The sequence below is a fragment of the Tursiops truncatus genome, chromosome 13 (genome assembly GCF_011762595.2).
Source record: "Tursiops truncatus isolate mTurTru1 chromosome 13, mTurTru1.mat.Y, whole genome shotgun sequence".
In the NCBI taxonomy this organism is placed as follows: Eukaryota; Metazoa; Chordata; class Mammalia; order Artiodactyla; family Delphinidae; genus Tursiops; species Tursiops truncatus.
The window spans coordinates 51,097,360-51,125,067 of record NC_047046.1 but is presented as its reverse complement, the minus strand read 5'-3'; the positions used below and the strand labels follow the sequence as shown (position 1 = coordinate 51,125,067).

Below are 27,708 nucleotides of genomic sequence, written 5' to 3'. Positions count from 1 at the left end.
GAGAAGTAGACAATTCAACAATAATAGTTTGATACTTAAATGCCCTACTTATAACAATGGATAAAACACCTAAGCAGGAAGTCAACAAGGAAATAGTAAACTTAAGCAACACTGTAAATCGACTATACCTAACAGACATCCATAGAACACTTTACCCTAAAAGAGTAGAATAAAAATTCTTCTCAAGTATACATGGAGTAACCTCAAGAATAAACCATATGTTTGACAAGCTGAAATAAATTTTAAAGGATTGATGTCATACAAAGTGTTCTCTGATGATAGAACACATCCAAACTGTGGGATAGAGTGAAAACATAAAAACAAATCAGACTTCCTCAATCTGATAAAGGGCATCTATGAAAAATCCATGGCTAACATTATACTCAATGGTGAAAAACTGTATGATTTACCATTAAAATCAGGAAAAAGGCAAATATTCATGGGATCCCCAGCACCACACCAGGTTTGACAGTTCACTAGGAGGATTACAGGACAGACAGTCATGTGATTTATTACAGCAGAAACAAAGGGAAAGGTGCATGTGGGGAAATCAAGGAAACCAGATGTAAGTTTTCTCTCAGTGAAATCACATGGGACACAATTGTTCCAGCAACGTGTGACAACACATCTGAAATGTTGTCTACTAGGGAAGCTTATTTGAGCCCAGAAGTCCAGACCTGTTGTTGGAAATCCATCATTCAGACATCCTCTACCTAGTATGTACCAAATTTGAGACTCCCAGCGGAAAGCTTGTGTTCAGCATAAACCATATTGTAACAACAGGTAGGTACAATGAGCCATTCTTTTTTTTTTTAAATAAAGTGAGCCATTCTTACCAGGCAATGGTGGGAACCCTCCTGAAATCCAAATTCCCAGATGCCAGCCAAGAACCAACCTTACAAGCAGGCCTTTCTAAATATTGCAGTCTCAGGCATGCTGTGTTCACTCTTTTTTGCACATAAGAACTCTCCTCTTACAACTTCTATTCAGCATTTTACTGGAGATTCTAGTCAGAACAATTAGACAAGAAAATGAAATAAAGACAGGAAAATGAAATAAAGACATACAATTTGGAAAGAAAGAAGTAAAGAGCTATTTGCAAATAACATGCTCTTGTATATTAAAAAAGTCCTAAGAAATCCGCCAAAAAAAGGGAAAAAAAACCCTACACATTAGCAATGAACAATCCAAAAATAAAATTACAGAAACAATTCAATTTACAATTGGGTCAAAACAGTAAAATACTTAGTAAAAAGTTAAATTAACAGAAATAAGGAGTGAACGAGCACATTAACAGAAGTGCATGACTTGTACACTGAAAACTACAACACAATATATAAAGAAAGAGCACCTAAATAAATTGGAAGACATCTCATGTTTATGGTTTGGAAGTCTTAATACTGTTAGAATCCCATACTCCCCAAATTGATCTAAATCTACAATCCCTATGAAAATGTCAGCTGCCTCTTTTGCAGAAATTGACAAATAACCCAGTCCTAAAATTAATATGGAAATGAAGGACACCCAGAATAGCCAAAACAATCTTGGAAAAGAGGAACAAAAATTAGAGGACTTAAACTTCACTATTTGAAAATTTACTACACTTGGGATAATGAAAATGTTCTGCAGATGAATAGTGGTAATAGTTGCACAACAATGTGAGTGTACTTAACTGTACACTTCAAAATAGTTAATATGGCAAATTTTATGTATATTTTACTATGATAAAAAAATTTACTCCAAAGCCACAATAGTCTTCACTGTGGCACTGGCATAAAGATAGAAATATAGATCAATGGAATAGGATTGAGACTCCAAAACTTAACTAACACATTTATGGTCCACTGATTTTCAACAAGGATGGCTGTACAACTCAGTGGGGGGAAAACAATCTTTTCAACAAATTGTTTTGTGACAACTAGATAGCCACATGCAAAAGAATGAAGTTGGACTCCTACCTCAAATACAAAAATTAACTCAAAATGGATCTTAGATATAAATGTAAGTGCTAAAACATAGACCTTGGATTCCTTTTAATGACTTTGGATTAGGCAATAGATTCTTAGATCTGATGCCAAAAGTACAAGAAACAAACAAACAAAATAGATAAATTGGACTTCATCAAAATTAAAGATGTTTGTGCTTTTAAGGATACCATCAAGAAAGTGAAAAGACATCCACAGAAAAGGAGAGACTTTTTGCAGATCACATATACAATGAGGGACTTATGGGTGGAATCTATGAAGCTCAACAAAAAAAGTCAAATAACCCAATTTAAAAGGATCTGAATAGATAAACATTTGTCCAAAGAAGACATACAAAGGCCAATAAGCATGTGTAAAGATGGTCATCATTGATCATTAGGGAAATTCAAATCAAAACCACGGTGAAATACCACTTCACACCCACTAGGATGCCCATAATCAGAAAGACTGACCTAAGTGTTGGTAAGGAAGTGGAGAAACTGGAACACACACATACACCACAGGTGGGAATGTAAAATGGCACTCTCACTTTGGAAAACAGTTTGTCACTTCCTCAAAAAGTTAAACATAGTTACCATATGACCTAGCAGTTCCACTTCTGGTTATATACCCAAGAGAAATGAAAACATTTACATGCAAAAATATGTACACAAATGTTCTTAGAAGCATTATTTGTAACAAAGTAGAAACAGTCCAAATGTCCATCAACTGATGAATGGGTCTAAAAAATGTGGTATATCTATACAATAGAAAATGTTGGCAATAGTAAGGAGTAAAGTACTGATACATGCTACAATATGGATGAACCTTGAAAACTAAATGAAAGAAGAGTTATGAAGCCTATGTGTTGTGTGATTTCATTTATATGATCTATAGTAGGCAAATCTATAGAGACTTAAAGTGAATTAGTGATTGCCAGAGGATGCTGGAAATGGGAAAGGGTACAAGGTTACTTTTTCAGGAAAGGACACATAACTCTGTGAATATACTAAAAACCACTGAATTACATACTTTAAAAGGGTGAAATTTATGGTATGTGAGTTATATCTCAATAAGGCTTTTTTTTTAAAATAAAAAGGAATCCTAAAAACAGCCCTCCAAGATTTCCTGCACCAGGACTGTGAAACTGATGAGATATAACACCTGTGATTTGTTGTGTTAAATGGCAAAAAGGGAGATTATCCAGGTGAGCCTAATCTAATCACATGAGCCCTTTACAACATGCTGTTAACAGAAGGGGGAGTCAAAGAGATTTGAAACATGAAAGATTTGTTATGCTGTTGCTGCCTTGAAGGTGGATGGGAACACATGGGAAAGACTACAGCTGAGAGTGGCCCCAGGTGACAGCAAGCAAGGAATGGAGACTTCATTGCTACAACCACAAGGAGTTGAATTCTGCCAGTAACAGGAATGGAAGATGACCTGGAGCACCAGATGAAAACAGAACAGCTGACACCTGAGCAGTCAGTGCACCTGGCTTATGGACTTCAGCCTCAGCAGAGAATCCAGTCATGCTGTGCCAGACTTCTGAGCTACAGAACTGTGACCTAGGTGTTGTTTAAAGCTGCTAATTTGTGGCAATTTATCATGCATCAGTAGAAAATGATACATTCCCCCAAATATTTTAAAGAGAGGAATGAATGATACCCACCATCTCGAAAAGAAATATGTGTAATATAATACGTATAATTATAAAATATTAAGATAAAGCTGAGACCAGACATATCCCTCATAGCAACAAATATGAATGGGCTTAAGTCACCTAGTAATAGAAAAAGATTTTAAATCTAGCTTACAAAACCCAACTTTTTGCCGTTTCCCAAAACTAAAACAACTAAAGCAAACTAATTCAGAAATATTAAAAATGAAGAGATGGATACATGTTTTGGGGTCCCACAACTGTCCACAAGTTCAGTGATTCACTAGAAGGACTTACAGGATGCAGACAGGACTCCCAGCTATAGTTTATTATATCAGTCAGCTGGTGCCTGGGAATCTGACCTTTGACATATCAGGTGGCATCTAGAGGAAGCATGTATAGACTTCTGCAGTTTTCCCTGCTGCGAGTGGTCGCATAGAATACACTCCTTCCTTAAGCAGTGAAGTGCTGCAATATGTTTGCAGTGTTTCTGCCCAGAGAAGCTTGCCTAAGACTCAAATTCCAGAGATTTTACTGGGGCCTGGTCAGGTAGGCAAAACAACCAGCCACAGCTATTGTTACCAACCCTTTGAGTTAGGCCCCAACAAGGGTCCTTCTGCCCAGTATCCTTAGAGCCAATAGAACGAGACCGAGTTTGGTTCAGAAGCACAGGAAAGTTTTATTCTTTGGTCAAAGAATGGAAAGGTGCCAGCTCACACTCTAGAGTCCAGCTCTCCCTCACAGGCTGTGGGTGGGGCTGCTTTGTAGGGTTCTAGTCAGTGGGGAGGGAAGCGGGTAGAGTTCTCACACGGCAGCACAGCTGTGCTGTTTGCGCTCCAGATCGCAGTGCCAGGCGCAGCCTCTCTGCCCACGGCCCACCAAGGCCATCTTGAGTTGAGGTGTTACACACAGAGCTGCACACAGTCCATTGAGGTGTCTGCACAGCCATTTTGCACCAGGAGCTCTGGTCTGAGGTGCTGGGTGCGAGGCCTCTGCACACAGTACCCTATGAACAAGTGAAACAAGATGAAGCACAAAGGAAAAAGAAAAAGATTAGACTTTATTACCCAGATTCTATTTTTTATTTCCTGGGAATTGTTAATTCTGGCTTTGCGGGTGACAAACCCCTCCTCTGGTTTTTGTCCTGCTCCATTCTTGAGGGGCGCTGAGGGGTGCAGGTCTGTCTTCTGTAACTACTTCCTGCTGATTTCAGGCATTGTCATCACCCCGGGTGGAGGAGTGGAAGTCGCCAGCTGCCTTTAGATCTGTGTGGTTGTACCTAGGCCTTGGCCCTGAGCAACCACCATTTGTCTAACCTTTTGGGAACAAAGGACTTCAGACAATTTAAGATACATGGCCTAAGAGAACAGTGGTTACATGTCAAATGACAAGAGAATAATGGTGATATGTCAAATTTTTCCTAAAAATGAAAATATCTCAGTCTTTGGCCTGTGGGCAAGTCTGCCCTGATGTCAAGGCTCAGTGCCAGGGCTGCGTCTCCCTGGTCATGCTTTTTTTGTTTTGCAGGAGAAAAGCTTAGGGTCTTAGAGAGGATCACACGAGTAGTCAGGGGCGCCATTGCCCCATGTTGTGTCTCTGCAGGTTGTGGCTCGGGGGTCTCTTCCCTTGAGTGCAGAGTCCCCGTGGAGTGACCCCTGCAACTTCAGGGCAGAGTGGGTGGTTAGGCTCACCAAGTGGGTTCTGTCCCACTTAGCCGTGAGCTGATCTTGCAGCTGCTGGGTTTTGAGATTTTTAGGTTCACCCAGGCCCCTGGCCAGAAGGGGTGGAGGGCCAGGTCAGTGGGTGTGGGCAGCACCTGGTCACCATCTTCTGTGACAGCTTTCATTATTTCTCCTACCTGGAGGGCATGCTTGAGTTGTTCCATTTCAAGGGGGCTAAGGTGTCCCTTCTCTTGGACTTGGGGAATGGGTCTACCATACATGAGTTCAAATGGACTTAACTTTGATTACCCCTTGGGGTAACCACATGCAGAGCAGGGCTATCGAAAGCAACTTAATCCAGTGTTCTTGAGTTTCCTAACATAGCTTGGCTCAGGCTGATTGGACCTTGAGTTTCAGGGTATGATTGGATCTCTGTCCTTGATGATTGGGGTCTCCAGACTGAGTGCAAGGTCCGTTTTATGCCCAGGGCACTCATTACCTCCTTCGTCACTTGAGACACAAATGCTGTACCATTATTGCTTTGCAGGGATCTTGGGAGCCCAAACCTGGCGATTATATCTTTTAGTAATGCCTTAGCCACTTCAGCTGCCATTTCAGTTCTAGCAGGGAATGCTTCTATCCACTCAGAAATTGTGTCTACTAGCACCAAGAGATACCTGAAATTGCCCAGTACTCTTGGCATGACGGTGAAATTAATCTGCCAGTCTTCTCCAGGATATGTCCCTCTGGTCTGAATGGGCCTGATCTGGGGGCCTCTGGAGGGTCTGGTTTGGGGGGTTGTTCATTGTGCAGATGGGGCATGTCTCATCTATCCGACTGATTATACTTTTCATGCCAGGAGTTACCATGAGCTTAACTAACCAATTATATAGGGCTTCCTTCCTGTAGTGAGTCTTTTGATGAGCCTCTCTGATGGCTTGACAAGCTATAGTTTGGGAAAAGAAGCATTGACCATGTTCATTAGCTAGCCACCCATGGCCTCCTAGGTCTCTGTTGAAGCCCAATTTTCAGTCTTTGTCTAATTTTGTAGATTTTGTACAGTCTTTGTGTAGATTGGGGAATAATTGGATGGATCTGGCCTTTGAGGTATGAGGGGTAGTTGACAAGTTACAGTTTCTAGGACCACCCTTTTGGCAGTTGCATCCGCTTTGTTTCCCTTTATTACCTCTGTATTCCCTTTTCGTGAGACCTACAGTGAATCACTGCCACCTTTTTTGGAAGCTGTACTCCTCCTACGAGCTTCAATATGCTTAAGCCACGTTTCACCTGTTTATTCCCTGCAGTAAGCATACCTTGTTCCTTCCAGATAGCCCTGGCTGTGGGTAGGATGGCATACACATACCTGGGAATCTGTGTAAACATTTAAGATTTTCCCTGTCCCGTGCTCTAGGGCTCAGGTGAGGGCTATCAACTCCACCTTTTGGGCGGAAGTCCCGGTGGGGGGATGGGGGTGGGTAGCTTCTCACTTCTATGACTTGGGTGTGGGAGGTTACTGCATGTCCCACCAGCCTTTTCTCCTCTCCCATAAAACTACTCCTGTCTGTGAGCCATTCCTCTTTGGCATTTGGGAGAGGCTCACTTCCTAGGTCGGGGCAACTGGAATAGACTGTGTCTGTGGTTTCTATACGATCATGCTCCAGGGGCCCTGTTTCTGTGGGTAGCAGGGTGGCAGGATTTAGTGTGTGACAGGTTTTTGTGGTAGCCAATGGGTTGTCTAAAGGCATAGCCTGAACTTGAATCAACCTTCCAGGGGATAACTATTCTGTTCCCTTAGAACTTCCTAAAACCTGAACCTGGTGTGGAGTCAAGCTGAAATGTCAGGTGCAGCTGCTTTGCACTAGGAACTCTGTTCTGAGGTGCCAGTACAAGGCCTCTGCAGGCAGTACCCTATTAAGGAAGTGAAACTAGACCAAGGCGAAAGGAAATAAAAAAGATTAGACTTTACCTTATTTTCCAGATTCTATGTTTATTTCCTGGGAATTGTCAATGAGCTTTGCCCATGACACTATGGAAATTTTAGACTCCCAAAAGGATAGCAAATGTTTATTGGTTTAACCAAAGATGGGCAAAACAGCCTTATCAATGTAGAACACGTGCAAAGGCCAGATTACGAGGCACCAGCTACAGGTGAACCCTACAAGCTGGTCCTTCTAAAGATATTAACCTCAGGTTGGCTATGTGCAGTCCACCCTACTCCACCCCCAGCCCTCCAGATGCCTCACCTTCAAGCCCTGGCTTCATGTATTCTTCTTACCCAATTCTTTGATTTGTGTAATAAACTGTTAACTTGTTCTCTTTGAATAATCTTATGTAGTCTTAAGTTTTATTTTCTGACTCTAAAGGCCTTCAGTGTCATATCTTGGATTCCAAAACCTCTCACACTTTTTGTCTGGTTCCGTGGCCACAATTTTTAAATCATATAAATGACCACTTCCTCTGACCTGCACACATTCACTTGTCCTGAAAGTGAATCTACAGATGCAAACTGTCTGTGTCTATCAGGGTTCTTAGTGGCAGACCATAGAATACATAGCTAGTTTAAGGCTAGAAGTACACTCTAGCTAGTTAAGGCAGAAGGGGCCTGATTAAGGGGCATTAGCCCATAAAATCATTGGAAGATTAAGCGGAACAGATTCTAAGCTGAGAACCAAACTGAAAAGGGGATGCTAAGTGGGGCGTACCTGCAGCTAGTGTGGTTAGGAAGCTGCAGAATTGAGAAATTGCTGCTGCTTCTGCCACACGACAACTCTCAACCCCATGAGATCAAAACACCTTTGCAACTATGACTGTGAAAAGAGCCAGTCTCCCCATTTGCCCCTCTACCTCACCTGCTCATTCCCTCCTTCCAGGTTTTATGGGAGTGGTTTTCCCTGCAGAAAGCTTGGCCTCCAGTGGGTGCCTAGCTGCAGTGGAATCTGGGAAATGTAGTCTTTAGCCAGCCAGTCTCTAAAATACAGGAAAGCACACTGGAAGGAGCAGGAGTAGGTGTTAATTAAGCCAATCCGCAGGAATGGCCATGTCATCCTTCAAGGCCCATATCAACTGTGCATAGTTTGTGACAGCAGGTCCTCATGGAGTACCTCAGGGATTATTGACTCAGCGACTGTTTTCTACTAGGCAGTCTGTTCCAGTTATTTATTCCTGGGTAACAAACCACCCCAAAACAGTGGTTTGAAACAGCAGTTTACTGTCTCTCCCAGTCCTGTGGGTTGACTAGGCCCAGGTGGGACTATTCTCATTTCGAGTCTCTCAGGTGTATGCAATGAGATAGCAGATAGGGCTGGAATTATCTGATGGCTCAACTAGGCTGGAAGTCCAAGATGGCTTCTGCACTCACATGTCCGGCCCCTCCGTGCTCCTCAGCATGGCCTCTCTGTCCAGAAGAGTAGCTTGGATTTAGTATGTGATGGCCCAGAGCAAAAAGAGGAAACGGGAACCTGCCAGTCCTCTTGAAGTCCAAAACTTGCATGGTGTCTCTTCGCCATATTTTGTTGGTCAGGGCAGTCACAGGCTAACCCCTGTTAACGTCTCTTCACAGAGGCAGAGAAATAGACTTCACCTTTCATTGGAGAACTGGTGTGGGCAGGGAGTGAAGGAAAGAAGTGATAGCACCCAACTTTGGAGTAGGCTACCACAGAGAGTTTTCATCTGTGGCATGTCATAGTTACCTAGAGCAGACTGTGCTGTGTCTGAAACCCTGACCTTCATATCTTCATTCAGTATTTCATTTCATACTCTGCCATACAGATTATTCCAGCCAGGCAGCTCACAAATGCTTGTCATTGGTCACAAAGGCAGGAGAGTAGGGATGGCTATATCTAGTCAGATACTACTTCTCATGTGGCATATTAATAAACCAAACACAACTTGTTATTGCTATTGCTTTCTAAACATCCTCATGATGTTTTTGGTTATCTGTAGTATTATGATTTATAATAAACATATATTTAGACTTCATCCCTGTTTCAGGCAGAGTTCCTAAAACCCCTCGAATTTCCTAAGTGGTAGGAGAGAAGAATGTGTCTTTTGTTATGTTAATTAGGTGACTTGGAAAGTTCTTGGGTAACCTAAAGATGGGGCTGGTTCCCAAGGGAACCAACCAGGATTAGAGGGTTGGAACTTTCACTCCCCCACCTGATTTCCAGGGAGGGGAGAGAGGCTGGAGGTTGAGTCATTTGCCAACGGACCAGTTATTTAATCAAGTGTGCCTATGTAATGAAGCCTCAGTAAAAAACCAAAAGGAGAGGGTGCAGAGAGCTTCCAGACTGGTTAGCCAGACACTTCCTCATGCCACTGTGCCAGGCCCCAAACTCAACGAGGACAGAAGCCCCTTTGTTCAGGACCTTGCCCTATGTATCTTATCTCCCTGTTGATCTGTAATATCCTTTATAATAAACCAGCAACCTGGTGAGTAAAGGGGTTTCCTGACTTCTCTAGCAAACTTATCAAACCCAAGGAGGGGATCATAGGAACCCCTGATTTATAGCCAGTCTGTCAGAAGCACAGGTAACACCCTGGACCTGCAATTAGCATCTGAAGTAAGGGCAGGTTTGTGGGACTGAGCTCTTAACCTGTGGGATCTGATGCCTTCTCCTGGTAGATAGCGTCAGGATTGTGTTGAATTGTAGGACACCCAGCTGGCGTCTGAGAATTGCTTGGTGGTGAGGGGAGAACTTCCCTTCATGTTGGAATTAGCTACTAAGGCAACATGGTAGCAAAAGCATTAGGCTTGGTATCTGAGGCTGTGGTCAGAGATTTAGTTCTGTGAGATTAGTATCGCTGAGCCTGTTTCCTTATCTTTAAAATAAAGTCACGATGCCTGCTTCACACAATTGTTGAAAGAGTAAATGAGATAACTTATACCAGTTCCCAGAAGTAGAGCATTATACAAATGGAATTTATTGTTCGTCCCTCTCTTCCTCATCCCCAGCACCTCCTCCTTACCAGTGCTGAAGTATTGGGTGGCGGGGTCTCTGTAGCAGGTATTTCCTAAGCAACTTGTTATATGAAAGTTCTTAAAGTCAGTATGTTGACCAGTTGTCCTATCCTGGAGGTGTTCAAAGGTTGAAAGTGAAATGTTCTCATCTGAAGTGTATCACAGCAGTTCTGTCTGAGCCTGTAGCCCCTCCACGTAGGTCTGTTATAAACTGAAGAAGGGTGTGTTGTGTCTGTCTCAGCTTATTGATAGTGATGCTGTTGGCTAGGAATACCTGAGGCACTCACCTAGGTCTGTACTACTTGGATGAGCTCTACAGACATTTCCCTGACTGGAGCTGATGTTGTGGCTGGACCAGCCATTGTGGTTTTTATTATGATTGAAGATACACCTCAGCAACAACTGTCAGGGAACTTTGAAAAAAAAATTTTTATTACGCACGGGTCCTGGAGGATACATGGTATGCCCAGGGCCACACAGCCAGGTAGCTGGGAGTGAGCAAGCAGAGCTGGGTCTTTGTCTTTATTAGGGTCCAAGGACTTGGTGTCTAGGGTTTTGTGGGTTCACTCTTTATTGGTGAATTTAAAACATAAGAGCAAGAATTAGGGCATGAGAAGGGAAAAGGTGGGCGACCACTCAAGTGGTCAGTTACCCAGGGCTTTCTGAAAGGGGAACTCCATGGGTGGGGTGGCCTGGTTCCTTACCTAGTTACTTAGTTAGTAGCTGTGTCATACAGCTACTGTGGCAATTTGTTTATTCAAGATGGATGTATTTGAAATGGATGCCTCGGCAAAACTTAATGTCAGGCGCTTACATTAGCTGTGTGTCCTCTTGCAACCCTAGACACTAGATTACCCTGTGAGTATAGTCAGATGACATCCCTATGTGACCAGGTGGTTTGTTGGCAAGGAATTCTATATTCTGTCCCACTGCAGGTGGAGCGGTAGGATGCTAAGACTGATTAAAGCTAGACTCTGCATTTGCGTAGGATTACTGCTTTAAAGGGCTGTGCCGAGGGGCATGTAGTGACTTCTGCACATGCTCTTCATTTCTCAGCTAGACCCATACTTGGAGTCAGAGGCTTGGCTTTGTGGCTTTACCTCTCAGGCTCAGTGTCCTTGCTGTAAAATTGAATAATGACATTTATTAATCACTATCTTGGCTTTCGTGGAACAGTGCCAAATAGGACCACCCTTGAAGGGCCAAGACAGTGTCTTCCATCCTAACCAATCATGGGGATAGCCAGGACTCACCCCAGGTCAAATGGCTTGAAGCTCACAGTGGTTTTCTACCACAGTACCATGCTTCCGAACATATTAGGAAGAACACTGAACAGAAGGCAGAAAAAAAATTGTGTATGTGGTACTTTTTGCTTTTCCAAAGCACCTTCATTTCTGTTTCCTCTGCTTCGCTTATCAAGGAAAGTATTATTGTAATTCTTGTCTTACTAAATGCAAAGGGGAGTGAGCACTCATGTAAGGTTACACAACTAGTGAATGCATAAAGCAAGACTAGGATAGGTGCAGTCCAGAATTCTAAGCTGGTATATTGGACTATTGCTGCATCCCAAGATTTGAGCCTTCTGAAAACTTAAGGGAAACTTTATGATGCATAGAAAGGATACTGGCATAATTATTACCAGGAAGACTACATGGTCTTAGGTTATGGGACCAAGTGCCTTTGAGGGACCAATTGCTTTTATCACAGGGGTAATAAATGCTCCTCAGAGGGATCTGGTATTCCTAGAGCAGTCTTCAAGAGCTAGTCAACCTCTAGTGTAGAAACACGTGAGAATGGACCAACTGAAACTCTACAGACTCTCTCTTTCCTCTTTCAGAATCATCCCCAGGTGTGACAGAGGTGACCATCATAGAAAAGGCGCCTGCTGAACGTCATATGATTTCTTCATGGGAACAAGTAAGTGTTGCCCTATTGAATCCTCACCTCCCAACAAAGCGAGGTCAACTCAAATGCCCCTGAGAAGGAAAGATTGGACAGGAAACCTATTCTTATCTCAGGCCACAGCCACCTTCAAGGTAGAGTTCACCTTCCTCTCTGTTCCTGTTCAGGTTGTTTAACACTCCCTTCCATTCCATGCCATCTCCCCAACACAGAGCAGCTCCTCTGAGCCTGTCATATGGAGGCAATGGAACGTTTGAAGTTGTATATACAACAAAGCTGAAATCCAGCAAGGAAAGGAAGAATTAAATATTAATAAGTGTGCGGGGCAGAACGTTGTTAAATGTTGCAGAGAAGTATCAATACTAACCAGATTAATAGCGAATGCTTTCCAACCCTCCTCTGAACTTCCATTCATTCATTTATTCAATAAACGTTTTAGGCCCCTAAAATGGGCCAGGTATTGTGCTTGATGTTGAGTCCTGGAGAGTCAGTGATAATCAGAAAAGAGCAGTGTCTTACCTCTTGATCTTACTGTCTAAGGCATAGTATAAGTCATTCCAAATATAATTACAAAGCAGATCAAGTTCTGTGAAAGAGAGGTAAAGGGAGCATTGTCAGGAGGCCTGACCTAGTCTGGAGGTTGAGAAACGTTTTTCCCAAAGAAGTTATGAGAAGTTGTTAACCAGATAGGTGAGATCTGGGAATAAGGGGCTTTTAGCCTGTGTGAAGGCTTCAAGATAGGAAGGATTACATTTTTCGAGAGCATAAGGAAGGTCCATGTGGCTAGAGCACAAGAGAGCAAGGGAGAGAGGTTGACAAGGACCAGGACATGCAGGGCTTCGTAGATCATCAGGATTTCGTTCTTTATCTTTGGAGAAAAGGGGAGCCCCTGAAATGTTTTAAGTAGAGAAGTCAGATTTCTGCCCATGAATGGAAAGTGGTCCATGGACTCCTTGAAATATGTGTTAATTTATGAAGTATGTACATTTTTCTGTGGAAAGATCTTTAGATTCTGAAAGGGGCTTGTAACCCCATAAACCTTAAGAACATGTTTTTGTATGATTTTTTTTTTTTTACATTCAAACTAGAGGCAATATACTATGTGCCGTTTTGTCATTTAAGCAATGGAGAGCAGAAGTTTTGGTCTGAAACTCACCCGCCCCACTTCCTCACCCGAGGGTTAACTGAAGAGCACATTTCCACAGGAGCAAGCTAGGCAGGGCCCCTCTGACTCGTGCCTGCTCCCAGAAGTACCTGTACCAGAGGAGCAGGAGGGCCCCAAGGAGCTGGTAAGTCCCTTCTCTAGGGGACTGACCCTTGAGAACTGTGTCCTTGGAGACGGCCCAGCCAGAGCACAGCCATCATGTGGTAAACCTGCTGTCTACAGATGCATCTATATAGCCAGATAATATTTTTTCCTTCCAAGAAGAGGCCCACTGCCTCTGCCCTGGGAAACCCACTGAGATAAGATAATGGTGAGGCTAGAGGCACTGATGTGAGGAAAACAGCCTAGAGTAGGAGTCTTGTGCCAGCTCAGGCCCTTGGCTAAATATCATAACTTCTCTGTGTCCCCTGTTCATCATCCATAAAATAAATGGTTTGACATTAGTGTTATTTTTTTTTAATTTTATTGAAGTATAGTTGATTTACAATGTTGTGTTAATTTCTGCTGTACAGCAAAGTGACTCAGTTATACATATATATTCTTTTTCATATTCTTTTCCATTATGGTTTGTAACAGGATATTGAGTATGGTTCCCTGTGCTGTACAGTAGGACCTTGTTGTTTATCCATCCTAGATACACTAGTTTGCATCTGCTAATCCCAAACTCCCAGTCCTTCTCTCCTCCCTTGCCTCCCCACTTGGCAATCTGTTCTCTATGTCTGTGAGGCTGTTTCTGTTTCATAGATACGTTCATTTGTGTCGTATTTTAGATTCCACATATAAGTGATACCATATGGTATTTGTCTTTCTTTTTCTGACTGATATGATAATCTCTAGGTCCATCCACATTGCTGCAAATGGCATTATTTCATTATTTGTGGCCAAGTAATATTCCATTGTGTGTATGTATGTGTGTGTGTGTCTCTCTCTCTATATATATATACATATAGACACACATACATACCACATCTTCTTTATCCATTCATCTGTCAATGGACATTTAGGTTGTTTCCATGTCTTGGCTATTGTAAATAGTGCTGCTATAAACATAGGGGTGCATGTAGTTTTTGAATTATATTTTTGTCTGCGTATATGCCCAGGAGTGGGATTGCTGGATCATATGGCAACTCAATTTTTAATTTTTTGAGGAATCTCCGTACTGTTTTCCATAATGGCTGCACCAATTTACATTCCCACCAGCAGTGTAAGAGGGTTCTCTTTTCTCCACCCCATCTCCAACATTTATTATTTGTAGACTTTTTTTTTAAATTTTTGGCTGCATTGGGTCTTTGTCGCTGCGTGCTGGCTTTCTCTAGTTGCGGGAAGTGAGGGCTACACTTCATTGTGGTGCACAGGCTTCTCATTGCGGTGGTTTGTCTTGTTGTGCAGCACGGGCTCTAGGCGCATGGGCTTCAGTAGTTGTGGCACGCAGGCTCAGTAGTTGTGGCTCACGGGCTCTAGAGCACAGGCTCAGTAGTTGTGGCGCATGGGCTTAGTTGCTCCGCGACATGTGGGATCTTCCCAGAACAGGGCTTGAACCCCTGTCCCCTGCCTTGGCAGGCTGATTCTTAAGCACTGTGCCACCAGGGAAGCCCTGGAGACTTTTTGATAATGGCCATTCTGACCAGTGTGAGGTGGTACCTCATTGTAGTTTTGATTTGCATTTTTCTAATAATTAGTGATGTTGAGCAGCTTTTCATGTGCCTCTTGGCCATCTGTAGGTCTTCTTTAGAGAAATGTCGATTTAGGTGTTCTGGCCGTTTTTCGATTGGGTTGTTTGTTTTTTTATTATTGAGTTGTATGAGCTGTTTGTATATTTTGGAAATAAAGGCCTGTCAGTCACATCATTTACAAATATTTTCTCCCAGTCCGTAGGTTGCCTTTTCATTCTGTTTATGGTTTCCTTTGCTGTGCAAAAGCTTGTAAGTTTGATTAGGTTCCATTTATTTATTTTTGCTTTTATTTCTATTGTTTTGAGAGACTGACGTAAGAAAACATTGGTGCGATTTATGTCAGAGAATGTTTTGCCTATATTCTCTTCTAGGAGTTTTGTGGTGTCATGTCTTATATTTTTAAGTCTTTAAGCCATTTTGAGTTTATTTTTATGTATGGTGTGAGGGTATGTTCTAAAATCATTGATTTACATGTGGCTGGCTGTCCCACTTTTCCAACACCACTTGCTGAAGAGACTGTCTTTACCTCATTATATATTCTTGCCTCTTTTGTTGAAGATTGTCTGTAGGTGTGTGGGTTTATCTCTGGGCTCTCTATTCTGTTCCATTGATCCATATGTCTGTTTTTGTGCCAGTCCTATGCTGTTTTCATAGCTATAGCTTTGTAGTATTGTCTGAAGTCTGGGAGGGTTATGCCTCCTGCTTTGTTCTTTTTCCTTAGGATTGCTTTGGCAATTATGGGTCTTTTATGGTTCCATATAAATTTTAGGATGATTTGTTTCAGTTCTGTGAAAAATGTCATGGGTAATTTGATGGGGATCACATTGAATCTGTAGATTGCTTTGGGTGGTATGGCCATTTTAACAATATTAATTCTTCTAATCCAAGAGCATGGGATATCTTTCCATTTCTTTGAATCATCTTCAGTTTCCTTTACTAGTGTTTTGTAGTTCTCAGCATATAAGTTTTTCACCTCCTTGGTGAGGTTTATTCCTATTTTTTTTTTTTGGATGTAATTTTAAAAGGGACTGTTTACATTCCCTTTCTGATATTTCATTGTTAGTGTAAAGAAATGCAACTGATTCCTGTATGTTAATCTTGTATCCTGCTACCTTGCTGAATTTGTTTATCCGTTCCAGTAGTTTTTATGTGGAGTCTTTAGTCTTTAGTTTTCTATATATAGTATCACGTCATCTGCATATAATGACACTTTTACCTCTTCCCTACCAATTTGAATACCTTTTATTTCTTTTTCTTCTCTGATTGCTGTGGCTAGGACTTCCAATACTATGTTGAAGAGAAGTGGTGAGAGTGAGCATCCTTGTCTTCTTCCAGAATTTAGCAGGAAAGCTTTCGACTTTTCACCATTGAGTATTATATCGGCTGTGGGTTTGTCGTAAATAGCTTTTACAGTAAGTCCCCTACATATGAACAAGTTCCATTCCAAGAGTGAGTTTGTAAGTCCAATTTGTTCATAAGTTCAACAAAGTTAGCCTAGGTACCCAACTAACACAATCAGCTATATGGTACTGTACTATAATAGGTTTATAATACTTTTCACACAAATAATACATACATAAAAAACAAACAACCACAAAAAATAAAGAAAACACTTTTAATCTTACAGTACCTTGAAAAGTAAAGTAGTACAGTACAACAGCTGGCATACGGGGCTGGCATCAAGTGAACAGGCAAGAAGAGTTACTGACTGGAGGAGGAAGAGGAGGTGGGAGATGTTAGAGCTGAAGGATCATCAGCAATAGGAGACGAGGGCAAGCTGCAATTTCACTCATACCTGATGTTGATGGTACAGGTTCTGGCTTTTTGCTGGATTCAATTCTATCCACCTTCTTGAAAAAATGATCCAGTGATGTCTGGATAGTACCTCTTTTTTTCTCATCATAGATGGCCCAGTAGCACTGGATTGCATTCTGAATGGCTCCTGCAGCCTTTGTGTACCATCCTATGTTCGGGTCCTGTGCCTCAAAAACTAACAGTGCCTCCTCAAATAGAATAATTTATGTGATTGGACATGCAAATGCATGTTTGCATCTTTGAAAGTTCGCAACTTGAAGGTTCATATGTCGGGGACTTACTGTATTATGTTGAAATATGTTCTCTCTGTACCCACTTTTGTAAGAGCTTTTATCCTAAATGGATGTTGAATTTTATCAAATGCTTTTTCTTCATCTATTGAGATGATCATGTGGTTTTTGTCTTTTGTTATGTGGTGTATCATGTGATTCAACACACGCAAATCACATTGATTGATTTGTGTTTGCTGGAACCATCCTTGCGACCCTGGGATGAATCCAACTTGGTTGTGGTGTATGATCTTTTTTATGTGTTGTTGGATTGGGTTTGCTAATATTTTGTTGATAATTTTTGCATCTATATTCATCAAAGATATTGGGCCGTAATTTTCTCTTTTTGTAGTGTCTTTGTCTGGTTTTGATATCAGGGTCATGGTGACTTCCTAGAATGTCTTCAGGAGTGTTCCTGCCTCTTCAGTCTTTTGGAAGAGTTTGAGAAGGATCAGTATAAGTTCTTCCTTGTATGTTTGGTAGAATTTGCCTGTGAAGCCATCTAGCCCTGGACTTTTGTAGGGAGGTTTTTTTTTTTTTTTTAATTACAGATTCTGTTTCACTTCTAATCATCAGTCTGTTCAAGTTATCTGTTTCTTCTTGATTCAGTTTTGGTGGGCTGTGTGTTTCTAGACAGTTGTCCGTTTCTTCTAAGTTGTCGAATTTGTTGATGTATAATTGTTCATATAATTGATATATTAATTGTTCGCTTATAGTTTTTTGTATTTCTGAGGTATCAGTTGTGATTTCTCCTCTTTCATTTCTTATTTTGTTTATTTGAGTCTTCTCTCTTTTCTTCTTGGTGAGCCTGGCCAGAGATTTGTCAATTCTGTTTGCCCTTTCGGAGAACCAGCTCTTGGATTTTATTGATTTTTTTTTCTATTGTTTTTTAATCTCTATTTATTTCCTCTCTGAACTTTATTAGCTCCTTCCTTCTGCTGACTTTAGGTTTTGTTTTGTTCCTCTTTTTCTAATTCTTTTAGATGTTGGGTTAGGTTGTTTATTTGAGACTTTTCTTCTTTCTTAAAGGCCTGTGTTGCAATGAAATTCACTCTAAGAACTGCTTTTGCTGCATCCCATAGATTTTGTATAGTTGTGTTTTCATTGTCATTTGCCTCAAGGTATTTTTTAATTTCTTCTTTAAATTAATCATTGACCCATTGGTTTTTAAATAGCATGTTGTTTAGTCTCCATGTAATTGGTTTTTTTTGTCATTTCTTTTTCTGTATTGATTTCTAGTTTCATGCTGTTGTGGTCAGAAAAGATGCTTGAAATAGTTTTTATACTCTTAAATTTGTTGAGGCTTGTTTTGTGTCCTACTGTGTGGTCAATCCTAGAGAATGTTCCATGTGCACTTGAAAAGAATGTGTATTCTGCTTTTTTTGGATGTAATGTCCTGAAAAAATCAATTAAGTCTAACTATGCTATTGTATCATTTAAGATGTCTGTTGCCTTGTTGATTTTCTGTCTCAAAGATCTTTCCATTGATGTGAGTGTATTCCTATCAATTTCTCGCTTTATGTCTGTTAGTAATTTTTTATGTATTTGGGTGCTCCTATATTGGGTGTATATATGTTGATGAGTATAATATCCTCTCCTTGTAGTGATCCTTTTATAATTATATATTGTCCTTCTTTATCTTTCCTTATAGCCTTTGTTCTAAAGTCTATTTTGTCTGATTTGAGTAGTGCAACCCCGCTTTCTTGTCATTTCTGTTTGCATGAAATATCTTTTTCCACCCCCTCACTTCAATTTTTGTGTGTCCTTTTCCCTAAAGTGGGTCTCTTGTAGGCAGAATAATGTAGGCTCTTGTTTTTTTAATCCAATATACCACTCTGTGTCTTTTGACTGGAGCATTTAGTCCATTGACATTTAAGGTAATTATTGATAGATACGTATTTATTGCCATTTTAAACTTTATTTTCCCGTTGCTTTTATATTTCTTCTTTGTCCCTTTCTTTTTGTTTTTCCTTTTTTGTGTGGTTTCATGAATTTCTTTTGTATTATACTCATGTTCTCTCTTTTTTTTGTTTTTTTTTTAATCCATTGCATGTTTTTGCTTTGTGATTACCCTGTTTTCAAGTATGTTAACCACTTCCTATATCTACTTGCCTTATTTTTTTAAATCTATTTTAATTAATTATTTATTCATTTATTTTGGCTGCATTGGGTCTTCGTTGCTGCACACGGGCTTTCTCTAGTTGCGGCGGGGCGGGTACTCTTCATTGAGGTGTGCAGGCTTCTCACTGCGGTAGTTTCTTTTGTCGTGGAGCACGGGCTCTAGGCACGCAGGCTCAGTAGTTGTGGCTCACAGGCTCAGTAGTTGTGGCTCACGGGCTCTAGAGCTCAGGCTCAGTAGTTGTAGCAGGAGAGCTTAGTTGCTCTGTGGTATGTGGGATCTTCCCAGACCAGGGATCAAAACCGTGTCCCCTGCATTGGCAGGCGAATTCTTAACCACTGCACCACCAAGGAAGTCCCTCTACCTGCCTTAGACTGGTAGTCATATAGGCTCAAACACATTCTAGGAAAAAAAAAATCTACATTTTATTACTCTTCTCCCCCACATTTTATGATTTTGATCCTCTTTTACATCTTCATTTTCATTCTTTTGCTGTTCATTGTGGTTATCATCACTTTCACAGAAGTTTTTTGATTTTTTGTTTTAATCAGTGTACTGGGTTATTTAAGTGATTTACTCTTTCCTGTAGATTCTTACTTCTTTTCTATTTAGAGAACTTTCAATATTTCGTTTAGGGTAGGTTTAGCATTGCCGTATTCTTTTACTTTTGCTTGTCTTTATCTCTCCTTGTATTCTAAATGATAATTTGGCTGGGTATAGCATCCTAGGTTGCAGTTTTTTCCTATTCAGGACTTTGAATATATCTTGCCACTCCCTTCTGGACTGCAATCTTTCTGTAGAGAAATCAGCTGATAGCCTTATGGGGGTTCCCTTGCAATTAACTTTTTGTTTTCCTCTTGCTGCCTTTAGAATCCTATCTTTTTTTTTTTTTTTTTTTGCGGTACGTGGGCCTCTCACTGTTGTGGCCTCTCCCGTTGCAGAGCACAGGCTCCGGACATGCAGGCTTAGCAGCCATGGCTCATGGGCCCAGCCACTCCGCGGCATGTGGGATCTTCCCAGACCGGGGCACAAACCCATGTCCCCTGCATCGGCAGGCAGGCTCTCAACCACTGCGCCACCAGGGAAGCCCTCTATCTTTAACTTTTGTCATTTTTATTATAATATGTCTGGGTGTAGGTCTGTTTGCATTTACCTTGTGTGGGACCGTCTGTGCTTCCTTTACCTGGATATCTGTTTCCTTCTTTAGGCTTGGGAAGTTTTCAGCCATAATTCTTCAAATACATTTTCAATCCCCTTTTCTCTTTCTTCTCCTCTGGGATCCCTATTATTTGTAGATTGGCATGCTTTATATTATCCCATAGGTGTCTTATATTGCTTTCATTTTTTTTCATTTAGTTTTCTGTCTGCTGTTCTAATTGGGTGATTTCCGTTATTCTATCTTCCAAATCACTTATTCATTCTTCCACATTATTCATTCTGCTATTCATTACCTTTATCTCAGCTTTCATCTCGGCGAGTGAATTTTCTAATTTTTCTTGGCTCCTCCTTATAGTTTCTACAGTAGTTCCTTTTCATAGTAATCTGCATTTCTATCAATAGTCCTTCTTAATTCCTTCAGTATTTTTATTATCTCCTTTTTGAACTCTATTAGACTGAAGAGGTCTGTTTCATTGTTTGTTCTTTCAGGGGAATTCTCTTGATCTTTTAATTGGGAGTGGTTCTTCTGCTTCATTTTACTTATATTTCTCTTGCTCTATGAGTTTAGGAGACACAATTATCTACTGTGGTCTTGGAGGGCTACTTTTATGTGAGAGTATTCCTGTATAGCCTGTGTGGGCATAATATTTTTTGGTGCGAGGGCTCTTCTTAGTGTGGACGTCTACCGCCTCTTTCCTCAGTATGTGCTGGCCATTATCCCCTTGATAGGAGGAGTGACTGGTGTTACGGTGACCAGAGCCTGCACTGGATATTGAGTGGGGCCTCCTCTTTGCTCTGTGGTTGTCACTGCCCTGTCAGGGGCCGGGTCTGTTCCCTAGTCGTTGGAGTAGAAGCCCCCAGATCCATTTATGAGCTGCAGTGTGAGATAGATGGGATTGGAGCCCTCCCACTGGGAGAGGAGCCACTAAGTATTCCTCTGCCAGAGCTGTTCGCCAGTGAGTGTGCTTTGTTGTATCACCTGTCACCTGTTGTGCGGGCTCACAAAGTACACTGCTGTTGGCACTGCCTTTGGCCCGTCTCAACCCTGGGAATCCCGTCTCAACCTTGGTGTCCCTCAGACATTGTTTTCACAAGGCCACCAGTGCAGATCCACCAAAGTCAGGTCCCAGGACCTCATTAGTCACACATTTGGACCCGCTGTGGGAGCTATGGAGGCAGCTCAGACCCTGGCCCAGCCCAGCACCCCCATGCGCGTGCCCACAAAGCCCACAGCTGCTAAGCCAGAGCCATCCCAGCTGTAGGCACACCTGCTGTCTACTCAGATGTCCTGCAGGCACTAAATTTACAAAGCCAGTGGTGGAGGTGTAAATCTGTGCCTCGCACAACCTCAGGGTGAGATTTCAACCCTACTTTCTAAGGTGCGTGGCCCCTGGGGCTCAGCTATTGTTTCAGCCCCACCTCTGTGAGTGGGCAGCCCGCTGGCATATGCTCCCAGTGCCCCCGCGGCAGCAGCTGGGGCATGCTCTCACAGAGCCCGCGGAGGCGGGGCCGGCACATGGAGAAGGTGGCTTTAATGGCAGCCCCGCCCCTTCCTTCATGCACCACTTAACAGCGACGCTTCACTTCTGTGGCAGGCCCAGGCTTTTTCCGCGAACACCCCTGTTCCAGCTATGCCACACTCCACCTCCTTCAGGCTGTCTCCGCGCAGCCAACAACAGTCCTTTCCCCGGGTCTGTTCTCTAAACCCTGAGTTCCAGCACCCAGCCCCACCCATACCAGCAGACGTGTCCCATGCTGGGGCATACAGGGCAGTGGCGCGGACTGTCTGTGCGAGTCTCTCTCTGTTCTGCCTGCTACAAGCTGGTTGTTGCATTCTCCTGTGAGCCTCTGAAGCTCCCCTTCTGTCCCAGCTGATCTCCCCACTGGTGAAGTGGCTTCCCAGCGTGCGGGAACCTTTCCTCTTTATCCGCTCTCCCCGCCACCCCCCGGCACAGGTCCCATCCTGCTTCCTTTTGTCTTGTCTTTTTTTTCTTTCTTTCGTTCTACCCGGTTACATGGGGATCTTTCATGTCCTTTAAGGGGTTTGAGGTCTTCTGTTAGTGTTCAGTAGGTGTTCTGTGAGAATTGTTCCATTTGTAGATGCATTTTTGATGTATTTGTGGGAGGAGGTGAGTTCCACATCCTACTCTGCCATCTTGATTGGAGCCCTTGACATTAGTGTTATTGAAGGATTCATCCACTTCTAATATTTCGTGATTCTTTGCTGCAAATGCAGAAGAAAAGGTTGAAACTAAAACCTAAATGACTGTATACCTGCTGCAGTCTCCTAAGGTTAGAGAAAAAAAATGCACAACCTCTTTTTATTTTAATAAAAGGCAGTTTCAAACTGCCTGGTTTTGTGCCCTTACATGATTCATGTTCACTGTGCCTGCTACCTGCCTTTTGTAATGATGGTAGTTAGTAAGACGTAATGTCTACACAAAGCTTTTCATCACTATGAAAGCATCTGCCTCTTAATCCACACAGCATCCTGGGGTCAGGAGCGTTCTGTTATTAAACATTTCAGTGACATTTCATAGTTGCAGAGTGCTGTACAATTCTTGATTGGTTAGACTTTTCAATCCCCAGATAAAAATTCAATTTACTGGCGGTGAAACTATGGCCCAAGAGACCAAACAATTTGGCAGAATATCCCCTCTCTTTTTAGCCTCACTTTTTCTACAGTCTGCAGAGAAGAGAGTGGGTTCTGAACGTTCTTGCAAACGTGTCCCTCACATGCCCCTGCTATGAATTTATTCTAAGCACCCCTGGTGGGAGAGAGCAGCCTACAGCATCCTTTCACTATGGAACCCCTCACATTGTGCTCTCACTCTGCCCCAGTAGCTCTTCTGTGACGGGTAAGCCCCCTCTCTCCAGTGCCTCACTTCCTCCCTCTGCACCGACAACTGCCCTAGAGGGTCTTCCCCATCTCTTTAAAATTAAAAACAAAAACAAAACTTTCAACCTTACGTCTCCCTCTGGCTGCTTGGCCATTTGTTGCTTTGCACAGCCAAGCATGTAGGAAAATGGTCTAAATCAGGGGTCAGCAAATGATTTCTTTAAAGGACCACATAGTAAATATTTTTGGCTCTGTGGGCTGTACAGTCTGTATCTCAACTACTCATCGGCCATTGTAGCACCAAAAGCAACCATGGATAGTACTAAAATGCATGGGTGTGACAGGGCTCCGATTAAACATTATTTACAAAACCAGGTGGCAGGGCAGAGACCCCTGGTGTAAATTACTGCCCCCTTCCTTCACTTCCCAATCACTTCACCCTTTTGCATACTCTGTTTCTCCGCCACCATTCCGTGGACACCGCTGTGTCAAAAATCACCAGGGGCCTCTTCATTGTTAAAGCCATCTTCTCGCTTGACATCTTTCCTGCATTTCTTGCTGTTAACCACCCTCCTATACCTAGCTATCTCCTCCCTTGGATTCTGTAGCTCCACCCTCCCTGATTCTTGCCCTGCCTTCTGACTGTTCCTTCCTAGTTATCTCTGCCTCTACAGATCCACAACACTCCTCTGTTACACATTTGTCTCTGGATCAAGTAGGAATATGTTTGGCTCAAAGAGGTATAATATTAAACTAAGGATAGCTTAAACAAATGGTAGTTAACTTTTCTTACATAGCAAGATCTGAGGTAAGCAGTTGTAAATTGTTCATTGGCCCTGACAGTGTTCAGCCATTATCTCTGTAATTCTTTTGGTCTTTTCCTTTATGGTGGCCAAACGACCACTAAGGCCCCACCTGTCACCTCCAAGCTCAAGGCAGGGAAAAGGTAAGGGATGTTGCCAGCTATACCTGTCACGTTTTAATCAGGAAGTGATAGTTTCCTAGAAACCCCGTCATTGGACTTGGGTTTACATTTTAATGTCCAGCACTAGTTACAGAGGAGGTTCTGAAGACAAGCATTCAACCAGGCACATTACCGTCTCAAACAAAATGAGTGTTCTGTCAAGGAGGAAGTAGAGGAAGATGGATTTGAATACACAACCCATGTGTCTGCCACAGTTTTCTCTGCACCTTGCCTCATTCCTTTCTGTTTCTAGTGCCCAACACAGTATTTATTCCACAACAGACACGAATAAATGTTGAATGAATGAGTGAATTAGGTAAAACACAAAGAGGGGAAAGAGTGTGGAACTTACCCAAGGTCACCCAGCTTCTTTTCCATAAACAGTTCTTAGTTGAGTCCCGAGAGTGAGGCCGCCACAGCCACCATCTCTGGAGCAAGGCGGCCGCGGGTGCAAAGGCTTCCCCCACCAATGTCCCCGTCTGTAAGATCCTAAGGACTAGTTACGCCTGGGGGCATTGCTGTTCGGAAGATTGTCTTGGCTGATATCTGCCTTATACAGAGTTTCACCAAGACATGTGGTGCCCCAGACAGACCAGTATTTATATTCTTTTTTATCATGCATTTTTAGAGGGAGACTGATGGTTGTGTGGAGAAAGGATTTAGGGAAGAGTATGCTGCCTCTCCTCTGCGTCTTAGGCAACTCAGCTCTGTCCCCAAAGTGTTATACCTGCCCCACCAAGACCAAAGGTTCGTTAACCAGGCCTTCCCCCTCTCCTTAGGAAAGAGTTTGAGAATATACTTGAGACTTCTCCTGAGGATCTCACCCCATCCCTCCACAGCCCATTCGGGTTTTCCTCCATTGCATGGGACATCCTCCCTGAGAAAAGTTTCAGTAGATGCAGGTGTCCTCACTCTCTCACGTTTCCAGTTAGATTTTAGTGCTCCTCATTGATGGGCATTCTGGGCAACCCTTCCTCTGCTGTTGTTGCAAATGGACTCATGGAGAGCCTGTCCACTGTGGATAAGCACCTACAGAAACATTAATTTCCATGCTCTGGCCCCTGGCCTCTTTGCCAACCTGATCCTGCATCTCCCCACCAGCCCACTTCCCTGGTGAAGTGGCCTCTGAAAGTGAGGGAACAGTGAGCCACAGGATTCTCAGAAGTACAGCAGGTGAGCAGGAGGCTGTGGACGGCCCTTACCCCTTCCCTCAAGGCTCAGGCAGTGCCCAGGAAGGCTCTCTGGGAATCCAGCTGACGACTCCTAAAACGTCAGAGTGGCTCTACGGTCCAGCTGATGAAGCAGTAACACAGCTTGTGGTGGACTCTTCCTAGCATAGCTTAAGGAAACTATTGCAGATAGCCTCCTCAGGAGGAGGGGGAAAAAATCAAAAGTTGGGAGTTATGTGACAGAATCATCACTGGGGTGCAGGGAGATTGCAATACCATGTTGATGCCACTGTTATTTCAAACACTGGTCAGCAGTGTTCCTCTCCCTTCTTGACTTTCTCCCAAATCCTCTCTCTAATCCTTACACCCCGACTTCCATTTGCTTTCTTCCAGTCTTCTTCCTTCCCCTTCTTTTTCATCCCCTCAAAATAGAGACTGAGCCTGAATCTGGCAAGAGAAGCCCTCTGAAGCGGGCAGATTACTCTCCACAGAAGAGCAGTCTTTTCCCACACTGTGCAGGAGAGAAATTAAAACAGCAGCAACTCTGAGTTACTGGCCAGGGTGTAGGAGCACCTAAAAGTGGTGCCCTGAAAGCCTCACTCAGAAGGAAGCCCCACCGTGCAGGCTGCCCACCATGCAGGCTACAGCAAGGAGGCAGCACAGCTGGGCCACGGTGATTTATATGAAAATGACAATGTAGGTTTAATGTTTTTTTATTAACTTGGTTTACTTGACATTTTGCATGTTTATGTTATTATTTGAATTGTATTAAATATTTTATTTTACTGTTTTTTCTATTTTTATGAATTTCAAATATTTTTTAAATACCAGTATAAAGTATTACCAAAATTTCTTTCTTGAGTGAAATCAATACTGTAATAAATGTTATAGTCACTATTATTGAAACTCTCCAGCCTAACTTAAAGGTGAACAATGGCTACCAGCCCATCTCGGCTGGGATCTCATGGAATCTGGGTTAAGAAAGACTTACAGACAGTAGTTTCCTTGTCTCTACCACTAGATGGCACTAGTGACCAAAATCTCACATTGGATGCTGGCCTTTGGGGATGACAGAGGGAGCAAGAACTTTGTCAGAACACTGACAACTATAGGCTTCCTGTGCTAGGGTCCCAGGGATGGGAGAAAGGCATTCTGTGTACATACTTTTTCTCTCGGAAAGCACAGAGAATGTATCATACTTGGAAGCATTAGGAGAAAGCCCTAAACTGCAAATAACTTAATGAGCAGGAAAATAAATGTTTAGCCCAAGGAGTCAGAGAGTTCTTTGTGTTACTCATCTCTGAAATTGAGAACTAGATGGTGAAGAGAGAAAAAACAAAAGAAGATCAGAATGCATATTTTAGTTCTTAGATCAAGAAAATGCAAAACCTGTTTCATTAAAATGACAACTATTTTATATTTAACAATATAAAAACATTGCTTACAATTACCTGCAAGCTTGAAGCTTGCTTCTCACATATAGTTCTTGAAGATGCTATTCCCTAAAACAATAATAATTACCCTGATTACCTAATCTCTCTTCCTCCCAGGCTTCCACCTCCTCCCACCTCCAGTGTTTTGTAGACTCAATCTTAGAGATTATTCTTGAACCTGGATTCACAGAGTTTGACACTCAGGGTCACTCAGCTAGTGGCAGAAATGGGAAATAAATTCAGATCGTACTGCTACACTCAACTTCCTCACACATTGGGTACCTGGAATTGACTGACAGTATGACCTAAAGCAAACTTGATATAAGCAATGTTCAGTAGTACATCTCAAAAAGGTCCAATAATCAAAAAGTTTGGAAATTGCCCCTCCACCTGTATAAACATAAGACATGATAAGAAGTCAGAAAAGTAATTGGAGAGCTCATCCTTCTGTACTCAGTGGTTTGATTGGCTAGAGAAGACTGGCCAGACATGTGCACAGATGTGAGTTACTTAGAATTTAATGCGTGCTCCTAGTACCTCCTAAAAGGAATCAAAGCTGTTCCTTTGTTCTTTCCACACCAGTTTGGATGATTTGTTGTTCGTATGAAATATTTTTTTATATCCTATTGTGCTTCTTTACTTTCTAAGAACTTTCAGAACTGTTAGGTTCATTGCATTAAATGCTCTAGAAGTATTTACTTTTTACCTTTAAGATGTTCTCATTGAGCCAATAATTTGTTTCAGGAAATAATTTATGAGCATGGGTCTGAAATTTACAGAAGTGATTGCTTTGCTCCAGCATCATCAAAATTTTGTGTAGGATCTCCTCTCACACCACGTTTCCCTAGGTCTCCTCCTCTTCTTCCCTTGATCCCCTTTCTCCAGCTAACTCTTCAGAGAGGCATTACCACAGCAGAACACACACCTACTCTGCCTTATCAGGTGAGGCAAAAAAGAGGT

At 42.3% G+C, this 27,708-nt stretch overlaps 1 protein-coding gene across 6 annotated transcripts in view; it reads left to right on the top strand.

The window, feature by feature from the left end:
- The window catches only part of TPGS2 (tubulin polyglutamylase complex subunit 2), a 77,757-nt gene that overhangs the window by 4,455 nt on the left and 45,594 nt on the right, over positions 1-27,708 (top strand). For all 6 annotated transcript variants that reach the window (XR_002175403.3, XM_073790672.1, XM_073790673.1 and 3 more), the window contains exon 2: positions 12,080-12,159. Coding sequence is in view for 5 of the 6 variants with exons in the window: in XM_073790672.1 (XP_073646773.1) it covers positions 12,080-12,159 (80 nt within the window). In the remaining variant the exon portion in view is untranslated. The remainder of the gene's footprint in view (positions 1-12,079; positions 12,160-27,708) is intronic.